Source organism: Peromyscus eremicus, chromosome 2 (genome assembly GCF_949786415.1).
Source record: "Peromyscus eremicus chromosome 2, PerEre_H2_v1, whole genome shotgun sequence".
NCBI lineage: Eukaryota > Metazoa > Chordata > Mammalia > Rodentia > Cricetidae > Peromyscus > Peromyscus eremicus.
Window position 1 is genome coordinate 36,141,315 of NC_081417.1, and position 18,787 is coordinate 36,160,101.

General features: G+C 44.0%; 1 protein-coding gene across 1 annotated transcript in view; it reads left to right on the plus strand.

Moving 5' to 3' along the window:
* Positions 1-18,787, plus strand: part of Eya1 (EYA transcriptional coactivator and phosphatase 1) — a 141,711-nt gene that overhangs the window by 114,475 nt on the left and 8,449 nt on the right. The window contains exons 12-16 of the mRNA XM_059255682.1: positions 12,277-12,335; positions 12,449-12,609; positions 13,505-13,619; positions 13,725-13,846; positions 17,129-17,229. Of these exons, the coding sequence (XP_059111665.1) occupies positions 12,277-12,335; positions 12,449-12,609; positions 13,505-13,619; positions 13,725-13,846; positions 17,129-17,229 (558 nt within the window). The remainder of the gene's footprint in view (positions 1-12,276; positions 12,336-12,448; positions 12,610-13,504; positions 13,620-13,724; positions 13,847-17,128; positions 17,230-18,787) is intronic.

Here is an 18,787-nt window from a genome sequence, read left to right on the forward strand (position 1 = left end):
TATATACTAATGGTGGCATACAGTAACTTTATCAGTTAGCTTCTGATTAGGTCTGCTTTTCTAACTCAACCTTGCCAGTCACCTGGAAGGTTATGTTCAGTGCTATCCACATGCTTGGTCCATGGTTAAGAAATACATAGGGAGAAAAAAAATACGAGAAAAATGCTATGTTCCTCCGCAGATATTATTAGATGGTAGGGCACCCCAAAGTTATGGGCAGATATCTTGTTATTGTCTGCTAAATGCAGAATTTCGGGAGACTAGGAAGACCACACAACAGGGTCTCACCCATAGCTGGTGCTCAAGAATGGCAGTGACTGTTATTCAAAGGGTGAGTTACCCAGAGAACCTCGGAACTGCAGAAAGAAACCAATACAAGCTCAGCTGAGGACTAGCCTGGAGGAAAGAGAGCAGAGAAAGAAAGCATCATAACAAAATGTGGATGAGCCTGTCATCAGGGGAAGGAGGGGACTGAAAGTGGCGGGCAGGAGTGGACCATTCCTGACTGCCCAGGAGGGACAGGGTTGTGGGGGGAAGCTTCGGGTCACTGTAGAGGCCCCCAAAGGTCTGGCTGCATTGGAATACACTATTTCTAAATTTAATTTTTCTGATGCACCAACTGAGTGAGACAGAAGCAGAAGTATAGTGCATTGCTCCCCCCACCCCCCAAGATTGTGTTCTGCATGTACAACGTGAAGGTGCAGCACAGAATGGGTCCAAAGATGGGCTATGCAAGTATCCTAGCACATTCCCTGGCAGAAAGCCATAGCGGCAACCATGTTTCTCTTCAGCCATTCTCCATTTCTATACAGATGGACCACCAGGGGTAGCATGTTACTTGTCTGTGTGATTTGTGGCTGGGATATAATAGGTGGCTTTAGTCATGACTAATAGCATGCAGAAAAAAGATAAATAAGTGAATTCAGAATGTGTCCTATATGTACTCTTAGTGATACTGTCATGGTTCACATAGAGTATTATAAAAAGTCATGCTTTATTGATACATAATACAGTATTTTCCCTAATAACTAATAACGTAAATACCCAAACATATCTGTGGCACTAATTCTGGAGAATGGGAATATGAGTATGAACAAAGTTTGTCCTCGGTTTTCCTTTCAGGCTGTCAATGGTTTGGGGCTCATGGGGCTCCTCATACTGGTGGGAATGGATCTGGTGGGGGAGCAGGCAGCTCTCACCAAGTCCAAACGGAGGGTGAATCCTTCACCCTCATCTAAAGATGGTATCTTCTAACAGGAGGCCCAGGCAGACTGGCGTGGGGTGGTGGGTCTCCAAGCCCACTGGTACTTGGAAGAGCAGATATTTTATGAGAATCCCCTCAGAGGGCCTCCCTGCCCTCAGGGGCTGACGAGAGGTGATGACGGGACCCTTCCGGCAACTCACAGGGAAACTTTTTCCCCTTTCAAGTGCCTGTGTCCGGTTCTGCATATTTTTCTTCCCAGAGTCAGTAATAATTCCGTGGCAGAGAACACTAGTTTAGGAATACTGTGTAAATCAGTTGACTAAGGGTACCCCAAGAGCCTCCTTATTCTTAACCACACAGTCCTTTAGACACAATTGAGTATTTCTTACCACTATAAGCTTCTCTGGCTGCATAAGCTAACCGAAGTTGATAAACTAGCCTCTCTTCAACTTTCAAACTTCAAACTTCAGCCTCACCCAATGAAAAGAAGGAAAATTACACGAGAATATTTCTTTAACAATTGTATTGACATGTGGTTTTCGGTTAAAGGTGAATCTATGGCCACGAAGAGTGAATATGGCAACTTGCATTTGTTGCAAAGAACTAGAAAGCCTATAAACTTGCTGCAGGGAAAAGAATGCTCTCTTTAAAATGTCACCTATTGTAGTCTTCAGCTTACTATTTTATGTATAAACAAAGCAAAAATGTCCTGTGCAAATTAAAATGTCCCCCGAAACACTTTGTAGATAAATTCATATGGGGCTCGTTTTCCTCAGGTGGTAACAGGGGTGAAAAGAAATGACTACAGAAAGGGATAAAAGGTCCCCTGGCCTGGGTGTTTTTCCAGACTCTGCCAGCAAGGCTGCGGCGTAAAGAATGATTCTTAGGAGAAAGTGATTATTCACAGCAAGCCTCGAGTCAGTGTCACTGTGAAAAATTCTTCTCTCCTCCATACTCTCAGCAGGAATAATAGATCTAAAAGAAAGGGAACAGGAGTTACAAAGAACACTGTCTGCTGCCAGTGACAAATTATGTGTGCAAAAATGATGGGCAAGCCCATCGCAAATCGACAGATCGGTTCTGCAGTAAATCAAAGGCTTGCCCTGAAGGGTGGCTGTGAGCTGACGTGCAGCAGTGGTATTTTCATTAAGCATGCACTGAGTTCTCTGGTTGTAATGCTGTTGATAATGATTATTTTTTACTTTAACTTGGCCTTTTAGTCTTTCATCATCACACTTTAAATTACATAATGTAGTGTAAAATGCATGTAATAGTGAATGATAAAATTGCATGTTATAATTTGAAATCGACTCAAACACTAACTCATCACCATGCATTATAAAATGCCATAGCCTCTTATATTAATTAAATAATAAACAAGCTGTGTATGGTTATTAGCCTTTACATAGAACATCAGTGCTGTAGACAGAACACACTGAAACACCTTGTGCTATTGTACAAAACAGATTAAACTATCAAGGGTGTATAGCCCAGAAGCAGAACACAAACTTAGCATGTTTGAAGTCCCCCAAAATTAATAAAAGATGGATCTTGCACCAAATTGTAAATATTCATTGAACTTTTAAAGAAAAAATATTTAAGTATTGATATCATTAGATCAAATGTAGCTGTATCATAACTGTCAATTAGATTAATCCATTAACATTAGAGACATAGCATGAAAATATTTTAAATAAGCCCACTTTGTCTTAAAAGTTTATTTTCAATTCTTTCTGGCTTATATTAAGCAAGACTTTTCACCCTAAGGTTGAGAGGGTGGATAAAGACAGATAGGTTTAATATAATCATGTGGTAAAGGAAGTATTCATGGTGAGAAGGAAGTCCAAACCAAGAGAGACTTAACATGTCTTATTTATTAAGACTATGCCTCCAAAAAGTCACGATCTTCGCATGATCCCTGTGTGACTTGGAAAGCCACACACTGAAGTATTATTAAATTGACATCCTATTTTAATTAGCATATTTTAAGGGGATTAATATAAAAATATTAAAATTTTGAAATGTTTTCCCTTTTCTAGTTATTAATAAGCATGGGTGTGCTGGCAGATTTTTTGGATATTTTAATGATCATAAATATCTGTCCCAGTTACAGCATACACCTAGAATACAGCTTAAATGCTTCAACTTATCTTTTTCCTTAACTTGCCATCTGTAGGCACTTTCAGTAAATACCTTAATCTCTATGTATTTTATGGCTATTAGTATAAACAGATTGAGAACAAAATAGCAAACAGCTTACCTTTGTTAAAACTGCTATAAATCAAATCTTGGGTTTCTAATACAAGAATGTAGGTCTCTTTCATAATGTAAACATGATTGGAACAAAAGTCCCCTCTCACTTAGGTAAGTCCCAAAGGATATATTTGACAAATACAGTCAAATGCTGTTTTAAAAGTGAGAAACAATACCAACAGAATGAGTGTCTTTCTACAGACTCAATAATGAATATTGCAGCGGCTATTTTCAGTTTCTGAGACTTGAAGTCTATTTGTTTTTTCATTGGCTTGTGCAGTTCCGTCATCATCATATTCCTATCAAAACAGATAATGAATATCAAAATAGTGATTTCAAATATGCGTTGAGGCCAATGGTATGCTGGGCAGATCATTCAGAGCAGGAATTTAAAAGATCTGTTTTCTGGGTTTGTTTTAATTCTGTAACTTGCATGTCCCCAAATTCTCAAACATGGAGGTAAGTTTCAAAAGTCCCTTGTTCTTCATTGCCACTCCCCTAGCTGTAGGTCACATCCCAGGAAGCTTTGCAGAGGGACATCAGAAATCTGTGGCTATCACTGGTGTGCCCAGATAGATGACAGGTAGGTCCTATGAGCCAGTGCCAGTGAAGGGGCTTTGGATGTCATGTCTTCCGTGTCACCAGGAATTGGGCTTGTTCTGTGGCACCAAGTTAGGGAAGTACAGGTAACCCTAATGTCCCTCGTGTCTACTTGGATGTGCTAAGGGCTTGGGCACATGTCTGGAAAGCCTTCAGGATTGACTTAGTATCTCTAAATACACATTTCAACTGGGCACACTCCTTTTCACAGACGGGAGGAGACAAGTAAGAAGTTGGTTCCTGTAAATAAACTTCTAGAGTGTAAGAGCTCAACCAGAGAAGCTAGACTTACATACCAAATCTAATGATGAGCTAATTAGAAGCAGGGTCCTTCACCTTTTCCACCTGTGAAGGGCTTGTTTCAGGGTCCCCTCTTTCCCTCCTTGGACTTTCTGAGTCATAGATGTTCTTGGGAGAGCAGATGTCTGGGGTATGCATTTTACCTCCTTTTTCCAAAGAAGTTATCAAAATATCCAAGGAGTCAGAAGTTACTGTCCAAAGTCACCATGGAATAATCACTCAATGAAAACTTGTCACTGGCATACTGACAACACTGGTCACCCTGAAAGGCCACTGTATGATTCAGAGTTTCTATGAAGACAGTTGTGAGCAGATCTGCAGGGGTCTTGTTTTGTGGGGTTGCTTGTTCGGTTGCTTTTTAAAGTTAAGCACTACTGGTCATGTGGGAAAATCAGCTTGATGACCGTAGGTGTGGGCTTGTCTCTGATGCACTGCACTACGTAACACACGGAGTTTCATATTAAGAAATGTGAGGACTACTCTTCAGCAACTTAGAGGTGACAAAGGTCTTGAGCAAGTGTCCGTATTGTTCTGTAGGGAGTTCCTATCCATGAATGGCATTGTCTGACGGAAGATAAGAGAGAGTCACAGAAGCCAGGGGTTGTTTCCTCAGCCTTGGCCATTCCCAGCAGGTCTTGGTAGGTATCATTGGTGCCAAGACACAGTGAGTGACCCATGGGGCTGCAGAGCAGGCTCAGCAGTTAAGACAACTTGTGGTCCTTGTAGACGATGCTGGTTCGGTTCCCAGACTCCACATGGCAGCTCACAACCATCTGTAATTTTAGTTCCAGGGGATCTGATCCCCTCTTCTGATCATTGCAGATACCGGGCACACTTGTGGTGCCCGTCCACACTTGCAGGCAAGACTCATAAGCATAAAAGCAAAATAAATATTTTCTTTAAAAGAGGCAATAACAATAGCTAGCCATCCCATGACTTCTTCCATTTTCATTCTGGACAGGAAGGTATTGAAACAATTAGAAGGCAAGGCAGTTGTCTGTTTTCTCATGGTAAGTTTGGATCACTGACAATCGCAATCGGGGTCCTAAGAATGTGGGCAGGGTAACTCGACGTCTCTAAAGACACACTTGTAACATTCTCATGTTGTTTCCATCTATAACTGCCTCAGCATCTTCTTCGAGCCTCTGTTTATTCAAGGGCTTCAGATTTACTCCAAGTTTGTGTTTCCAGGTTCATGGTCAGAGGTAGAGAGCATCAGTGTGCTGCCCGTGACGTCCATCTACTTGGCACTGAGAATAAGGCCCATTGTAACTGTCTTAATTCTCTTTATTAATTTTCCTAAACTAGCTTGAATCGTGCGGTGTACTTTTACATAATTATGGTACAAGCAAAAGGCTTGGGGGAAAGAACAACCACTACAGTATCAAAGCAGAATAAATATTTGCAGAAATATTCTGCCATAAGTTAATATTTTGCATAAGAGGCCCTGTACAGAATCTGAGTTATTCCCGGGGCTTGATCCAAAAGAACAAGGCTGTGGCCCACCCCTAGACACCCAGAGATGATGATGGATCAGAAAAAGGTCAGCTGGAGATGCCATGCCAAGAATAAGACAGAAGGGACCAAAAAGGCAGAAAAACAGTGCCGCAAAGTCCTGAAAGCAAAAGCCGGTCTGCCGATGACTGTGAGTTTCTAACTCACGTGGCGCTCTGCCAACTCCCCGCACCCGAGCTGTGTTCTGCAGCCTGGTGTGATGGCTGGTTTCCCAGCCATCCATGTGAGCATTTTACAGCCTGGCTCTGTGAGTGTTAGAGGGCTACAGACCGAGGGCCAGCAAGGGCATGCAGCTTGCTTGTTTTATTTCTCTCCGTCCTCTGTGAATCATAGTGAAGGAGCGTATAGAAGGAGACATTTGGGTCCTGGTTGTTAGTGTTTATCTGAAAGACAAGACGGAAGCCTGTCGGGTTAGTTAAGAGCTCATGGGCCCATCCCCACACCTAGACAGCTGCTGTCTGCCCCATCTGCTCCTGCTGTTGAGACGGTAGCTTAACCTGTGTTCCTGGCCTTCATCTTTTTCCCACTCACAGTGTACTGGTGTCAATGTGACATGCTAAAGCCACACTCTTCACCACATACACTCGTGCTCTGTATGCACTTTGTCACCTGGTAAAGACCTAGTAACGGTGTGTGAATGAGTCTCTTTCAAGGCAATGAAGTCTCCTCTGACATGTCACTCATTTAAGGGCCTGGTGTTGACATAAAAGGTTGGAGCTCACACTGGATGATGGAAGCTGCACACCCAAGCCCTTGGCTAGAAGAAACAAACAGGCACATACCCTGGGCCTGTTTGTTACAGGCAGTGGAGGACACACTTCCCAGCTGGAGTCCCCTAAGCTCCAAGCAACTGACAAGCCACAAAGAACCCTGGTCCAAACTGACAGTGGCAGTCCAATGTCTGTGTCCCATGAACTTGGGGAAGCCTGGAAAGATGATGGGAATTGAAGTCCCAGTGCCCTGAGCTTCTCAGAGTCCTCATTTCCCATCTATAAATTAGGTTAGAACTAAAAGCTCTTGAACCTTCTCCCACAAACACAAGCAAACGACCTCCCTGCCTTTTCAGGAATTCCACAAGAAATGGAAGTCAAGTAATCCTTATCCAAAATGTTTGGAACCATAAGTATTTGGGAATTTTTAATTTTTTCAAATTATAGAATATTTGTGTATGCATAGTGAGATAACCTGGGAATCTGACCCAACAGAAAATGTACTATTATTTCATGTGCTCCCATCATACTTAGCCCAAAGGCAATGATATGCACTATTTCGTCTGTGTTTTGACGGCGGACTCATTGCCTGAGAAGTATAGAATTTCCCACATGTGGCATCTTGGCTCAGAAAGTTTAAGATTGTGGGACATTTTGGATTTGGGGTTTTTTTTACTGGGGGTGATCAGCCTGCGGAGGAATTGTCTCTTAACAAAGAGGTTTGGCGTTATTGGGAAGGAGGGGTCTGCAAGGCAAACAAAATGTCAAGGCAGAACACTCTGGTAACCAAGTATGGAGGAGTGGTCAATCCATGGTGCTTCACCACTTCTGGAATGGGAGGGACCAACCCTAGGATAGGAAGTGGCTGTGCTTTAGTGATGTTCAAATTTAGTAATTACTGTTCAATTTTCTTAGCAAAAGACAATCGTAGCTTTGCACTGGCCCCTATCTTCCTCAGGATTGTTTGTGTTATTTGGCTCCACATGTGACTGGTCAGATTAAAATGTCAGTTATGGGCTGGCAAAATAGTCAGCAGGTAAAGACACTTGCTGCCAAGCCTGAGTTTGATCCCTGGGGCCCACATGATAGAAAGAGAGAACTGACTCCAACAAGCTGTCCTCTGACCTCTACACACATGCTGTGGCCTGTATCCATACACATATATCACACACACAATAAAAGTGCATTTTAAATGTTATAATTCTACATTCTGCCATCCAGTTGTTTTTCTCCTATGCTGTTTCTAGCTTAAAAGTCCCCAGCATAAATAACATTTTCCTCCTCACACATGATCTCTTTCCAACTCTACACCGATTCTGTGTAGATTTGGGGATCCAGAGAAACAGGGTTTCTTCACCAGTCTTCTTCTCTCTTGCCTATCTGGGCACTGGTTTGGTCCATGGAGCCTTGTATGTCACAGAATGCCATCTGTAGTTTTTGAGAAAGACAATGAAGGCTTGCCCAATAATTGCCCTCTTCTCTGCCCACCCCAAAGCTGTTAGAAGTACAAGGACTGGCAAGCCAGTCTAAGACCCTAAAAGTTGTCTTGTCCTGTTATCACAGTTCAAGGGACCCTTCCTAAAATACCATCCTTTATCCGCACATGAGAGTCCCGCCACCGTCACAAAACTAACAAAGCTAACATCAGTTCCTCAGACCTCTGCGGTCTTAGCAGGAGGGGATTCATTTGGACTCCAGAGCTGCTCTTGCATTTACCACAGGTAGAATCAATCTGTCTTTGAAAGTTAGATCAGATCTTTTCCTGCCGCACCTTGAGTGCATTGAGAGCAACCCTGTCCATGGCTTCCAGGGCAGTGCTGTTTGCCGTGACCTCCATGCCCAGTGGCTCTCTGGGTTCTTTCTTCTGCCTCAGGGCTTTTGAACTTGTTGTTCCCTTTGCCTACAAGGTTCTTTTCTCTGAACTCATCTAGCGTTGCGTATCCCCCTTGGCTGGCTGTATGTGTCCTTAGCTTTCAGCCTTACCAGACCTGGTAATAGGTGGGTGTTTGCCTGTCCTCTTGTTCCGTGGCTCCCCTAAGAAGCTAGTTGGTAGGATGAGGTTTTGTGTTGCATTCGCCATTATGTTTTCAGCACCAGAAGCAGTACTGGAAGGAAGCTGCTCTTCACAGACAACGGCTGGAGGAGTGAGCACCAGCTTGGCAGCCAGCTCAGCTGGGCAGACTACAGATTCTGTCCGGAGTCCTTACAGTCACTAGCTCTGCCCCGCCCACCCCGCCAACCACTTGTAGTCATGGGGTCTCAGGCCAGAAAGTGGGAGTCTCTTCGCACTCTCCAGCCTCAGTGCTGCACGTTAATTTGTAAAATATGCCCATTTGGCCATGGTCCCCAGAAGTGTGAGTGCTGCCCCAGGACTTGCGTTCACCAGTGGTTTCAGCCCCTCACAGCCCGTCACATACTTTCTGAAAGTTCACCTCAAAAGCACGTTGCCAGCGTGTTTGTTATGCTTGGGGAATAAAGCTTACTTCCCCCTGGAATTCTGTGTGCCCTGCTCTCTGCAGTAAGCACCCAGCTTGAGTTTCTCAAGACCTACTTTTTTGGCACCTGGAAATGGATTTGGCTTCTCTTTTTGTCTCTCAAATCTACGAATCCTTGTGGCTTTGAACTTTGTGTTGTTTCTTGGACCCAGGGCTTATTCAGCTTAAAACCAGGGGTTCTGAAAAGGAGTCCTGGCCTCCTCCCTCCGTTATCTAGTTCTTTAAGGCAAATTTGGAAATTATAAAGCAAGCAAACCCAAATGACCGTGAACACCTAATGGATTCTTTCAAAACAATCCAAAGCTTCTGGAAGCCCTGAAAGACAGGGTGGCTTCTGAAAATGGAGAGAAGAAGGGTCCATCCTCTGGAACAGGAAATAAGAACGAAGGGAGGGAGGGGTTCCAGTTTGGTAGTAAACACACATAGAACAGGCAACACATGGCATGTGTAGGGTATTGAAGTCTCGTAGTGATCTCCAGGTTTCTGAGAGTCTTTGAAACTTCTTTGTATTTTAATTTGTGTGTGCGTGCCCTTCTGAATGCTAAGGACCAACCGGGACTTCACACATGCTAAGAAAATGCTCTACAACTGAGATATACCCCCAGCCCCAGAAATCAAATGTTTGATAGGCAATCCAGAGCAATTATGACCTTCCTCATTACTCACAAGTTCACAGTCTCAGGAATAAATGGATCCTTTTCAGGGACTCTATATACTTGAGCTTAAAGCACTGATAGATACCCTTTCCTGTTGTTCCCTAGACAGTAAGAAGCATTTTCATTCTCCAAGGTGCTACCTAGGCCCATTCAAAAACACTCTTGATTTTTAAAACTCTCCTTCCATTAAAATCATTTTACAAAATTCCCCTGATAACCAGAATGCCATTGTTGCTGGGGCCTTTGTTTTAACCAAGTCTACCTTGGAGAAAAATCTGCACTGCAGGTAAAAGCTTGAAGCTCTTGACTTTTGATTAGAGTTAAAAGACACTAAACAGGCCTTCTTCACCTGGGGGTCCAGCCTGGAACAATGAGATTTAAACACAGCTAGCAGGAGAAACAAAACACTGGGTGTGGGGAAAACATGGCAACAATGGGTCCTCAACTGTGTTGCTCACTTCTCAGTGGGTGGAAATTCAAAACAAAATCAGTTTACCACAGGCTTCCTTACACCCTGCTTTCCGACCAACCCTTCCCATCTCAGCTGGGGAGCTCTCAGCCAGTTTTGATTCCTTGAAGTCAAACCCACCCACCCTCCTTTTTTGCAAATCTTTAACTCGCTAATTCCTGACTTGCACAAGAAGAGAGAAAAGTTCTCTGAAGGCATTGCGGGTTTTCCTTATGCTGAAGAAGAAAATTTAAAAAACAACATAAAAATTGCATTGCTTGATAAAGTTCTGAAATTTCTTTTCCTGAGTCAGAAACCCTTTAAAGCTAGAATTATGTTGTTGAACACACAAATACCCCGTCTTCTAGGTCTTCTAGACTAAGGCTGGATTGTTAGTGCTGAGAAGCAGCATGCCTGCTGTTTACTGAGAATGACTCATTTTGCAAATGTTAAATTCACAGTCAGCATGGAGGGAAGGACTCTCAGCCCCGCTTTTCCTTTTTTCTTATCTGAGCTCAAAGACCTCAGGAGAGCCACAGGAGGGTTACAAGGTCAAAGTCTTTTCCTCCTTGGAACTGGCTGCTTGCTGGGAGAGGGCTGCCTGCAAAAGAGGGGCTTTGGGGAGAGGTTGGGGGCGGGTCACATGTTTAATGCTGTGAAGGAACAGCTGGTTTGAATTTCTTTCCACTCTTGTCTGCTGCTGCCTTCCTCACAAACCCATGGAGAGGAGGATTTGTCCAGAGGAGCCAGCAACATGAAGAACCTACCTTCTAACTACTACGGTGCTTTTGTGGCGGAGCTGAATTTGCTCACTGGCGGAGAGACGCTAGAGTTAGTTAACTCTGTCTGAAACCTGCCAGAGCCTTTGTCTGGAGAACCCTTTCCTAATAATTTATTTTTTTAACTTAAACGCTAATAGAAATGAGGATCCTAAGGTGCAGTGGGTTATACGGAGACTGAGTAAAATGGCAGGGATGTGACCAACCTAGTGTGAGGATCGCTCGTTTCTGTACTAGACACCTTCTACTTCTAAATCACTCATGCTGACAGAGGGCCACTTCTTCCCACAGCCACCACAGGGGCTGGCCATAGAGGAGGAGGCTCACTTGGTGTTTCTGCGTCAACAGGTGTAAAAACTGGGGACCTGTGCAGCTGAGCTCCAGCCCATGGCTGTGACTAGATGTTCTGAGCGGTGCGCGTGCCATGTCTGCTCACAATAGTGTTATTCTACAAAAAGTAGTAAACCCGGGGCTTCTGTATGAACCACGGATACGTAATGCTAGCAAAACAGTAAAAAGAACAGGGAAATGTTTGGGGAAAGCACACCATATGGCTTGATTATTTTTATTTAGTTTTGAACTCTTCCACGCTTTTTAAATCCTGAGCATGTGGATGCACGTGTATACACACACACACACACACACACACACACACACACACACTGAGAGAGAAAGAGAGAGAAAGAGAGCAAGAAAGAGAGGGGAGAGAGAGAAAGAGAGAAAGAGAGAGAGAGAGAGAGAGAGAGAGAGAGAGAGAGAGAGAGAGAGAGAGAATAAAACTCACATCTCTCAAATAAATAGTAAACCAGTAACAGATTTCTTGTCTGGGCTCCTCGGCACACTGGCCTCAGGCTCTGTTGGTGTGTGGCTCAGCAGCAATCAGAGGTCATAATATCATTGGCAGTTAGCATCAGGTTTAATTTTTCTAGCATGTTGCATTTACCAAAATGTCTGGTTTCAGTTAGGCCAGGCACTCTGTGAATCAAGCTTTGAGCAGTATGGTGTGTTTAGGTACCTGAGGTTTATAGAACACACATGCTAATTGTTTTCAATCACTTTCCTTTCTAAACACAACAGTGTGTTTTCTAAAGCTGAGTAACAGTAGTCCTTGATGACATTGCTCATTTTTTATAGAAAGGGGCCCCAAATAGGTAAAATGTCAATTTAACAAGACTGCCACCTACTGATGGACACAGTTGAAAAGCATGCCAGTTAAGGTGTTTTGAAAATAACTGTTTTGTTTGTTTGTTTGTTTGTTTGTTTGTTTTAAAGGTGCTTCTTAAAAATTAACACACACCATTTAAATTGCATTTTAGGAATGTGACCAAGTCCATATAGATGATGTTTCATCAGATGACAATGGCCAGGACCTGAGGTGAGCGCCTTGGTACACAGACTGACCATTCCTCTGTGAAGAGTTGAATTGTTCAGCTAATTAAGACACATTTTCTGTTTGATTAACTCTGGGCTTTTCTTGACTCTAAACAGCACGTACAACTTCGGGACAGATGGCTTTCCTGCTGCCGCCACCAGCGCTAATTTGTGCCTGGCCACTGGTGTCCGAGGCGGTGTGGACTGGATGAGAAAGCTGGCCTTCCGCTACAGACGTGTAAAAGAAATCTACAACACCTACAAAAACAATGTGGGAGGCAAGTAGCTGATGGAGGCCTCTGCGGGCCGCCTTCAGATAGTCTAGATAAAATCCCCAAGGTGCCGCTCACTCTGGGGCTCACATTGGTGGGTATAACAGAAAAAGGACAGTTTCATCTAACTAATGAAATTCTACTACAATTCTGTGACACATATAAGACTAGAGCCAGCTGCCCTGGCTCCCTAATGCCATTGCCTGACCAGCGGTGACCTGGGGTGAGTCCCTTGACCTTTCCCACACTCAGGGGTCCTTCCCAGAAAGCCTTGTTCACAGTACAAGATGGGTTGTAACTTCCACTCTTCCCAGCCCTGTGCTGTGTGTGTGAACCTGTCTTTTCAGTACGTTCGCAGCAGTCTAAGTGGCTTGAGTATAAAGGAAGTAAGAGTCAGGTAATACAAGGCAAGGTGGATAGATGAGGCTGTTTCCAGGATGGCTGGATCTAGATGCTCAAGGGATATGGTGCCTTCCTCCGGCTAGGGGCCAGTCCTAGGTCAATCACTCACAGGAGGTGGCAGGATGATGCCCAGGAGTCAGGGCTTCTAATTCACCAGTTATTCTCTCAACTAGGGAGGGGAAAACATCACACCGTAGAATCGGACAAAATTCCAAGACTCACTATCCCTAACCTGACCAAGGACATGCACCCACCCTAGAGCCAGAAGGGACGTCTGCTCTACTCTTGGTCCATAGTTAGAGAGGGTCCATCAGAAGAAAGGGCGGTGGGAATGTCAGGACAGACGCTCCCTGCAAACTAAACACACATTTGCAACTGAATGATATCTGAAAACTTTCAGCTTAAGGACAGTGGTGGTCTCTGCGAAATGTTTTTTTCTCGATGGATCTGCATGGCCACATGGCTGAGCATGTGGGTCTCATGGGCCTTTTCCCCTCAGGTCTGCTCGGCCCAGCTAAGAGGGAAGCCTGGATCCAGCTGAGGGCCGAGATAGAAGCGCTCACAGACTCCTGGCTGACCCTGGCCCTGAAGGCCCTCTCCCTCATCCACTCCCGGTGAGGCGCCCGTGGGCATGGGCTGGGAAGTGGGCCTGGCTCAGGCTGTCTTATCTTGAAGACTTATTTGTCAACAGTCTTCCTTTCTTCTTCGTGCTCTCACAGGACGAACTGTGTGAATATTTTAGTAACGACGACCCAGCTCATCCCGGCGTTGGCGAAAGTCCTGCTGTATGGGTTAGGAATTGTGTTTCCAATAGAGAATATTTATAGTGCGACTAAAATAGGTGAGTTCTTCGTGTTTACAGCTAACCCTTTTTCCTGAGGCCAGTGTGAACGGGAGGGCGGTGAGTGAAACTTGTTCTCAGAATTCTTGATGTATCAGAAAAAGGGAAGAAGAACGGGAAGTAGCAAATATAACCGGTGTAACCGAGTGGTGAAATGTTACTTTACTGGAGAAGGTGAAGACTGGGCATGTAAGGTACAAATGATTTAACATAAATTCTGAGCTATTGTGTTTGTTCTATTAGATAACATCAACATAAACATTTTGTGAGCTGAAGCAAAAGTAATACGAACCCATACAATGTGAATAGTTCGTGATAGTTCTCTCTATTTTACTGGAAATGGGTTTTTGTTAGTTTTAGCTCAGTATGTGTAAAAATTGACCTCTCACTTTAATTCTGGGAAGACAGAATAAGGAGGCTCCCCACAGGGAGAATACATAGTTGGGAGGGGTGTAAAGTCTGATAAGAAACGTAGTTAGGATATAAACTAAAAAAAAAAAAGATGAGAAGTCCTGACTTGTCCTCAAGGGGAGCAAATAACTACCTACAATCCATTATGACAAAGAAATATGCAAACGAGCCTCCAGCAGGCTTGTCCTAGATGTGGAGAACATGTACTAGGCATTTTGCATGTTCATCTTTACATTTTACAAATGAGGAAACATAAGCACCCAGGCTTCAGTAGTTAGGGTAAATGGCTAAGAGCCAAGCCTCAGGTGGCTCTGTTCTGAAATGCTCTCCACAAGGAGATACCCTGCTAAGCGCCTGACAGTGTGCAGGGAGGCCTGAGGAAGCTGTTGCTCCCAGCCAGGAGGGATCAGAGGTCAGTGTGAGCGGAAGTTAAAATGGCATTTGCTGGGTAGAGAAGGGCAAATAAGAGCGTTTATTAGCAGATATGCTAATGAAGTCAAGGCAACAGAGAAATGCCATGTCAAGGGCCTTGTGATTGTCCCCGAGTGGCTGCTGTGCAGTCCTCATGAAATGCTGAGGCTGGGGATCAGCCGCCAGCATACATTTGTGTCCTGCATCTTGCTGGAAGGCAGGAAGAGGATGGTGTCCTCACAGGTGGAAAGAAGGCTGTTTCTGACCGCAGACTCCATCTGAAGACAGAAGGGCAAAAGTAGATTCCCTCAAGTCCAACCCCGTCTCCCCAGGCTTTCAGTGCCCTGTATGTCTCCTTCAAAGCATTTGTGCAGTGATCACTGAATTCCTTATTTGTTTATAGTGTGAATTGCCCACCAGATTGCAATGTTCCTGGGGGCCTTTCGTCCCTCTCTGTCATCACAATTGCTCCAGTGCCCAGCGTTTGAATAAAAAGGAGCAAAGCCTATGTATGGAAGGAAGCTGACATGAGTTTCTTATAGGCAGTGGGGTCAGCATGACCATGATTAACCAGGAAAGCGGGGTCTATCATGACAGGGATGAGTGCAGAGAGCCTAGGCAGATAAACCGACCACATTGGAAATCTGCCCATCTGAAGTCGAAGAACCACTTATGCTCTGTAAGCTAACACATTTTCTAAGAGAAAATAATAAAAGTCGAGATCGAAAGCCCTGGGATTATTGCTTCTTGTGTCATCCAATGAAGTCAATGTGGAGGTCACTCCAGGGAAGGGGCCAACTTCATTTTTTTAATATTTCATGTGAAAAAAAAAAAAACCTCTGTATAACCCAAGGTTTGCAATAAAACCTGTAGGTGACAGTACACAGGCAAGACGTTTTCTTTTCTTTTTCCCACCAAACTTCACCCTTAAATAATTTTTAAAGGATTTGCGGGGGTTGTGAGAGTGGGGTGTTAGCCCAGGGGAAGTTAGCCTAACCTATGAGAAAGACCCTGGGTCTTATCCCTAACACTATAAGAAATAAAAAAGAACAAAGAAAAAACTGTTTACATTTTCATAGCCATCCATTGAACCTTCCATTCTGCACAAGTCAAACACAATACAGCTTTGCAAAACAGCTAATGATTTTCCCATCCAGAGGAAAAATGCTGTTTGTCTATTTGTTTCTCAAAGTGATTTAACATTTCACAGTTTGGTGGAGAACTAAAGCATTGAAAGGCATCTTTGACTAAGGCTGGGTGTATTACATTCTGTCAGATGCAAACGAGAGATCTCAGTGCAAAATACAAATATAAAGCAGACATTTGTTTAAGCAAACAAGCAATTTGTTCATGTGTATATCTGATCCTCATTTGAAAGAGGTGCAGGCCCTACTCAGCCATTCACATCGGAGAACTGTAAACTGTCCCATTGTCCATTAAAATGACCTTATTGGCAGCTGAGACCTGGAACACCGATCTCTTCTGAGAAGAAACAATGCTGGCATTGGCTGCAGAGATGTGCTGACAGCAGAGCCGCCAGCCGAGCCCAGAGGAAGTCCTGACATGGGAAAGATAGCAGACAGATAACGGTGTTCTGTTACCTGTATCCTGCTTTGCCTCTAGGAAGGTGCTTGGCTGAGCAGGAGATGGCCGGGTGAAGTGGCCGCAGTCTTGTGTAGTACCCATGCCCGTGATACCTGACATTTACTTTAAGAGGATGTTCATGAGACATCTTTAAGCAAAGACAGTAGGCCTTGCGTGTTTTTCTATCCACCTGCAAGCGGAGAGAGAAGCCTATGCCAGCGTGTGATTTCTTTTGCTATACCGAATCCAAGTGGAGTGGTTGTTTTTATCACTCTCACTGGTCTTGTATTACGTTCAGCTTGATATAACAAGTTTTTAAGTCAAGTTAAAATAGGCTGCCAGAATTGCATGCCTTTTAAGTCTCAGCTTGGAAGGAAAGGATGTATTACTACAGTGCAGCCAGCACACACACACACACACACACACACACACACACACACACGCACACGCACGTGCACACACACACTGCAATGTTTATGTCATAAGTTCTTTAGAAAAGAGTATTTCAGCCAGGGCTGTCCAACATTTTGGCATTGAGACATGGCATTGTCAAAGTTCATGCTTAAGAGTTGTGCAATGGTCCAAAAAAAAAAAAAAGAAACGCTTAGAATTTAAGTTTGTGATTTTATGGCAGGCCACACTGATAGCTATCTTGTCATCGTGTGGCCCAGACCACCAATTTTCAAGAGTCAGCTAACATACTACTAATGCATTCACAACCTTTACCACATCGCGCTGTCTTCTCATCTCTCAAGTGGTGAGACACGTTTCCCTGGGTGGGGTGGGGTGTAATTGGAAGCATGAACAAAGCTTCCCAGCATGGTCAAACTGGGCTACCCAGCTGTTACACCTCTCTCCTTTGCTCCTACCCACTAGGAAAGGAGAGCTGTTTCGAGAGGATAATCCAAAGGTTTGGAAGGAAAGTGGTGTATGTTGTCATAGGAGATGGTGTGGAAGAAGAGCAAGGGGCAAAAAAGGTAAGCCTCCCCCGCGGGTGCCATGAGCAGCCTCAGTCCTCAAAATGGACTCCTTTACATACGGGCGTTTTTCTACCACAGACTGTGAGATGTGGAGGATTGTAAACACGGAGAGGGCCAGGGTAGAACCCTACTGACGTGAGTGAGCATTTAAAGTGGTGGTTGGTCAGGAAAGCAAGCGTAGCATTAGAGCCAACCTCCAGAACACAGGTGGCACTCATACTCTCCTTCTACCTTGCATACAGGAAAGACGTTGTCAGGTGGCTCCCATCTCGTTACCCAGTCCTGGTGCTGCCTCTCACCCTTTCAAGCATCACTTTAGAAAGATGTTTTCTTGTAGTCAAGCTGGCATGCAAAGATGGCATGAATTCACTGCCCTAGAAGACTTGCACCTTCTTTCTATCATAAGGACAACATCTGCCTTGCTTGAAGCACTGGAAAGGGGAGGGTGGCCATGACCATAAAAGCCACTTGAAGGCATGCCCTGTGGCCCATTACTGGTGTCTCGGTTTCTGCATCTGTAATTTGAGCATTCCCTTAGCAGAAACTATCTCCTTTGGCATCTTGTTACAGTTCTTAAAGGAGAGGAGCCCAATTCCTTACTCAACACTCAGGGTCTTTGCAATCCTTACAACTTGTCTTTCTGGTCTTTCCCCGTCCTCACCCAACACTGCAGTCACATTCATCTGGTGACTGGCTGTCTTAGTTCATTTTCTGTTACTATGGCAAAATGCTTGAGATTGGATCGTTTATCAAGAACAGATTGGTTTGGCTCAGTTCTGGAGGCTTGAACATTGAAGAGCATGGTGTCAGCATCAGGTGAAGACCCTCTTGTTACATCATAAAATAACAGAGGACATCCCCTGTGGACACAGGGCAAGGTCTTTCTCCATCTTTGTAGAAAGTCTATAATGTCACATTGCTCCTTTTTACACACACTGCCCACTCACATCATGAGCTCGGTTTAACAGATCCTAATTACTGCCTCCAGTTCCCACCTTCCATTAATGTCACAATAGAAAATTCCAGATGATTTCTAACATGTGACCTCTGGGAGACATATTCAAACATTAACACCTCTCTTTTGCCGTGCCAATTTACATTCCTCCAGAATATTTTTCCCAAATCCTCTGTCATTATCTGGCATGTTTCTCAAAACTCACATCATACATCTTTCATTTTTAGGATTTTTCTTTATAATAGTGCTCAATTATACTAGAACCAGAGATATTGTAGTGGAAATAGCTTGTATGCCAATCCAGATTACATATGACTTCCAGCTCTGCTGTCTGTTTATTCTGTGACTTTGAACCACTTTCTTAAGCTTTCCATTTCATTTTACTCTGTCTCCCCAGTGGGGATTATCACAGCACCTAGCTCCTTAGCCTCTTTGACCAAGTAGATCCACTAAGACATGTGGATCTTAATAAGACTTTGTGACTCTCACAAAGACAACAAATGGCAACTAGGATTATACAAATAATTATGAATGTCTGCTTTGACAACAGTGATCTTGGGGTGGAGGTCTTTTGTTAGAGACTCTACCTTCAACTTTCTT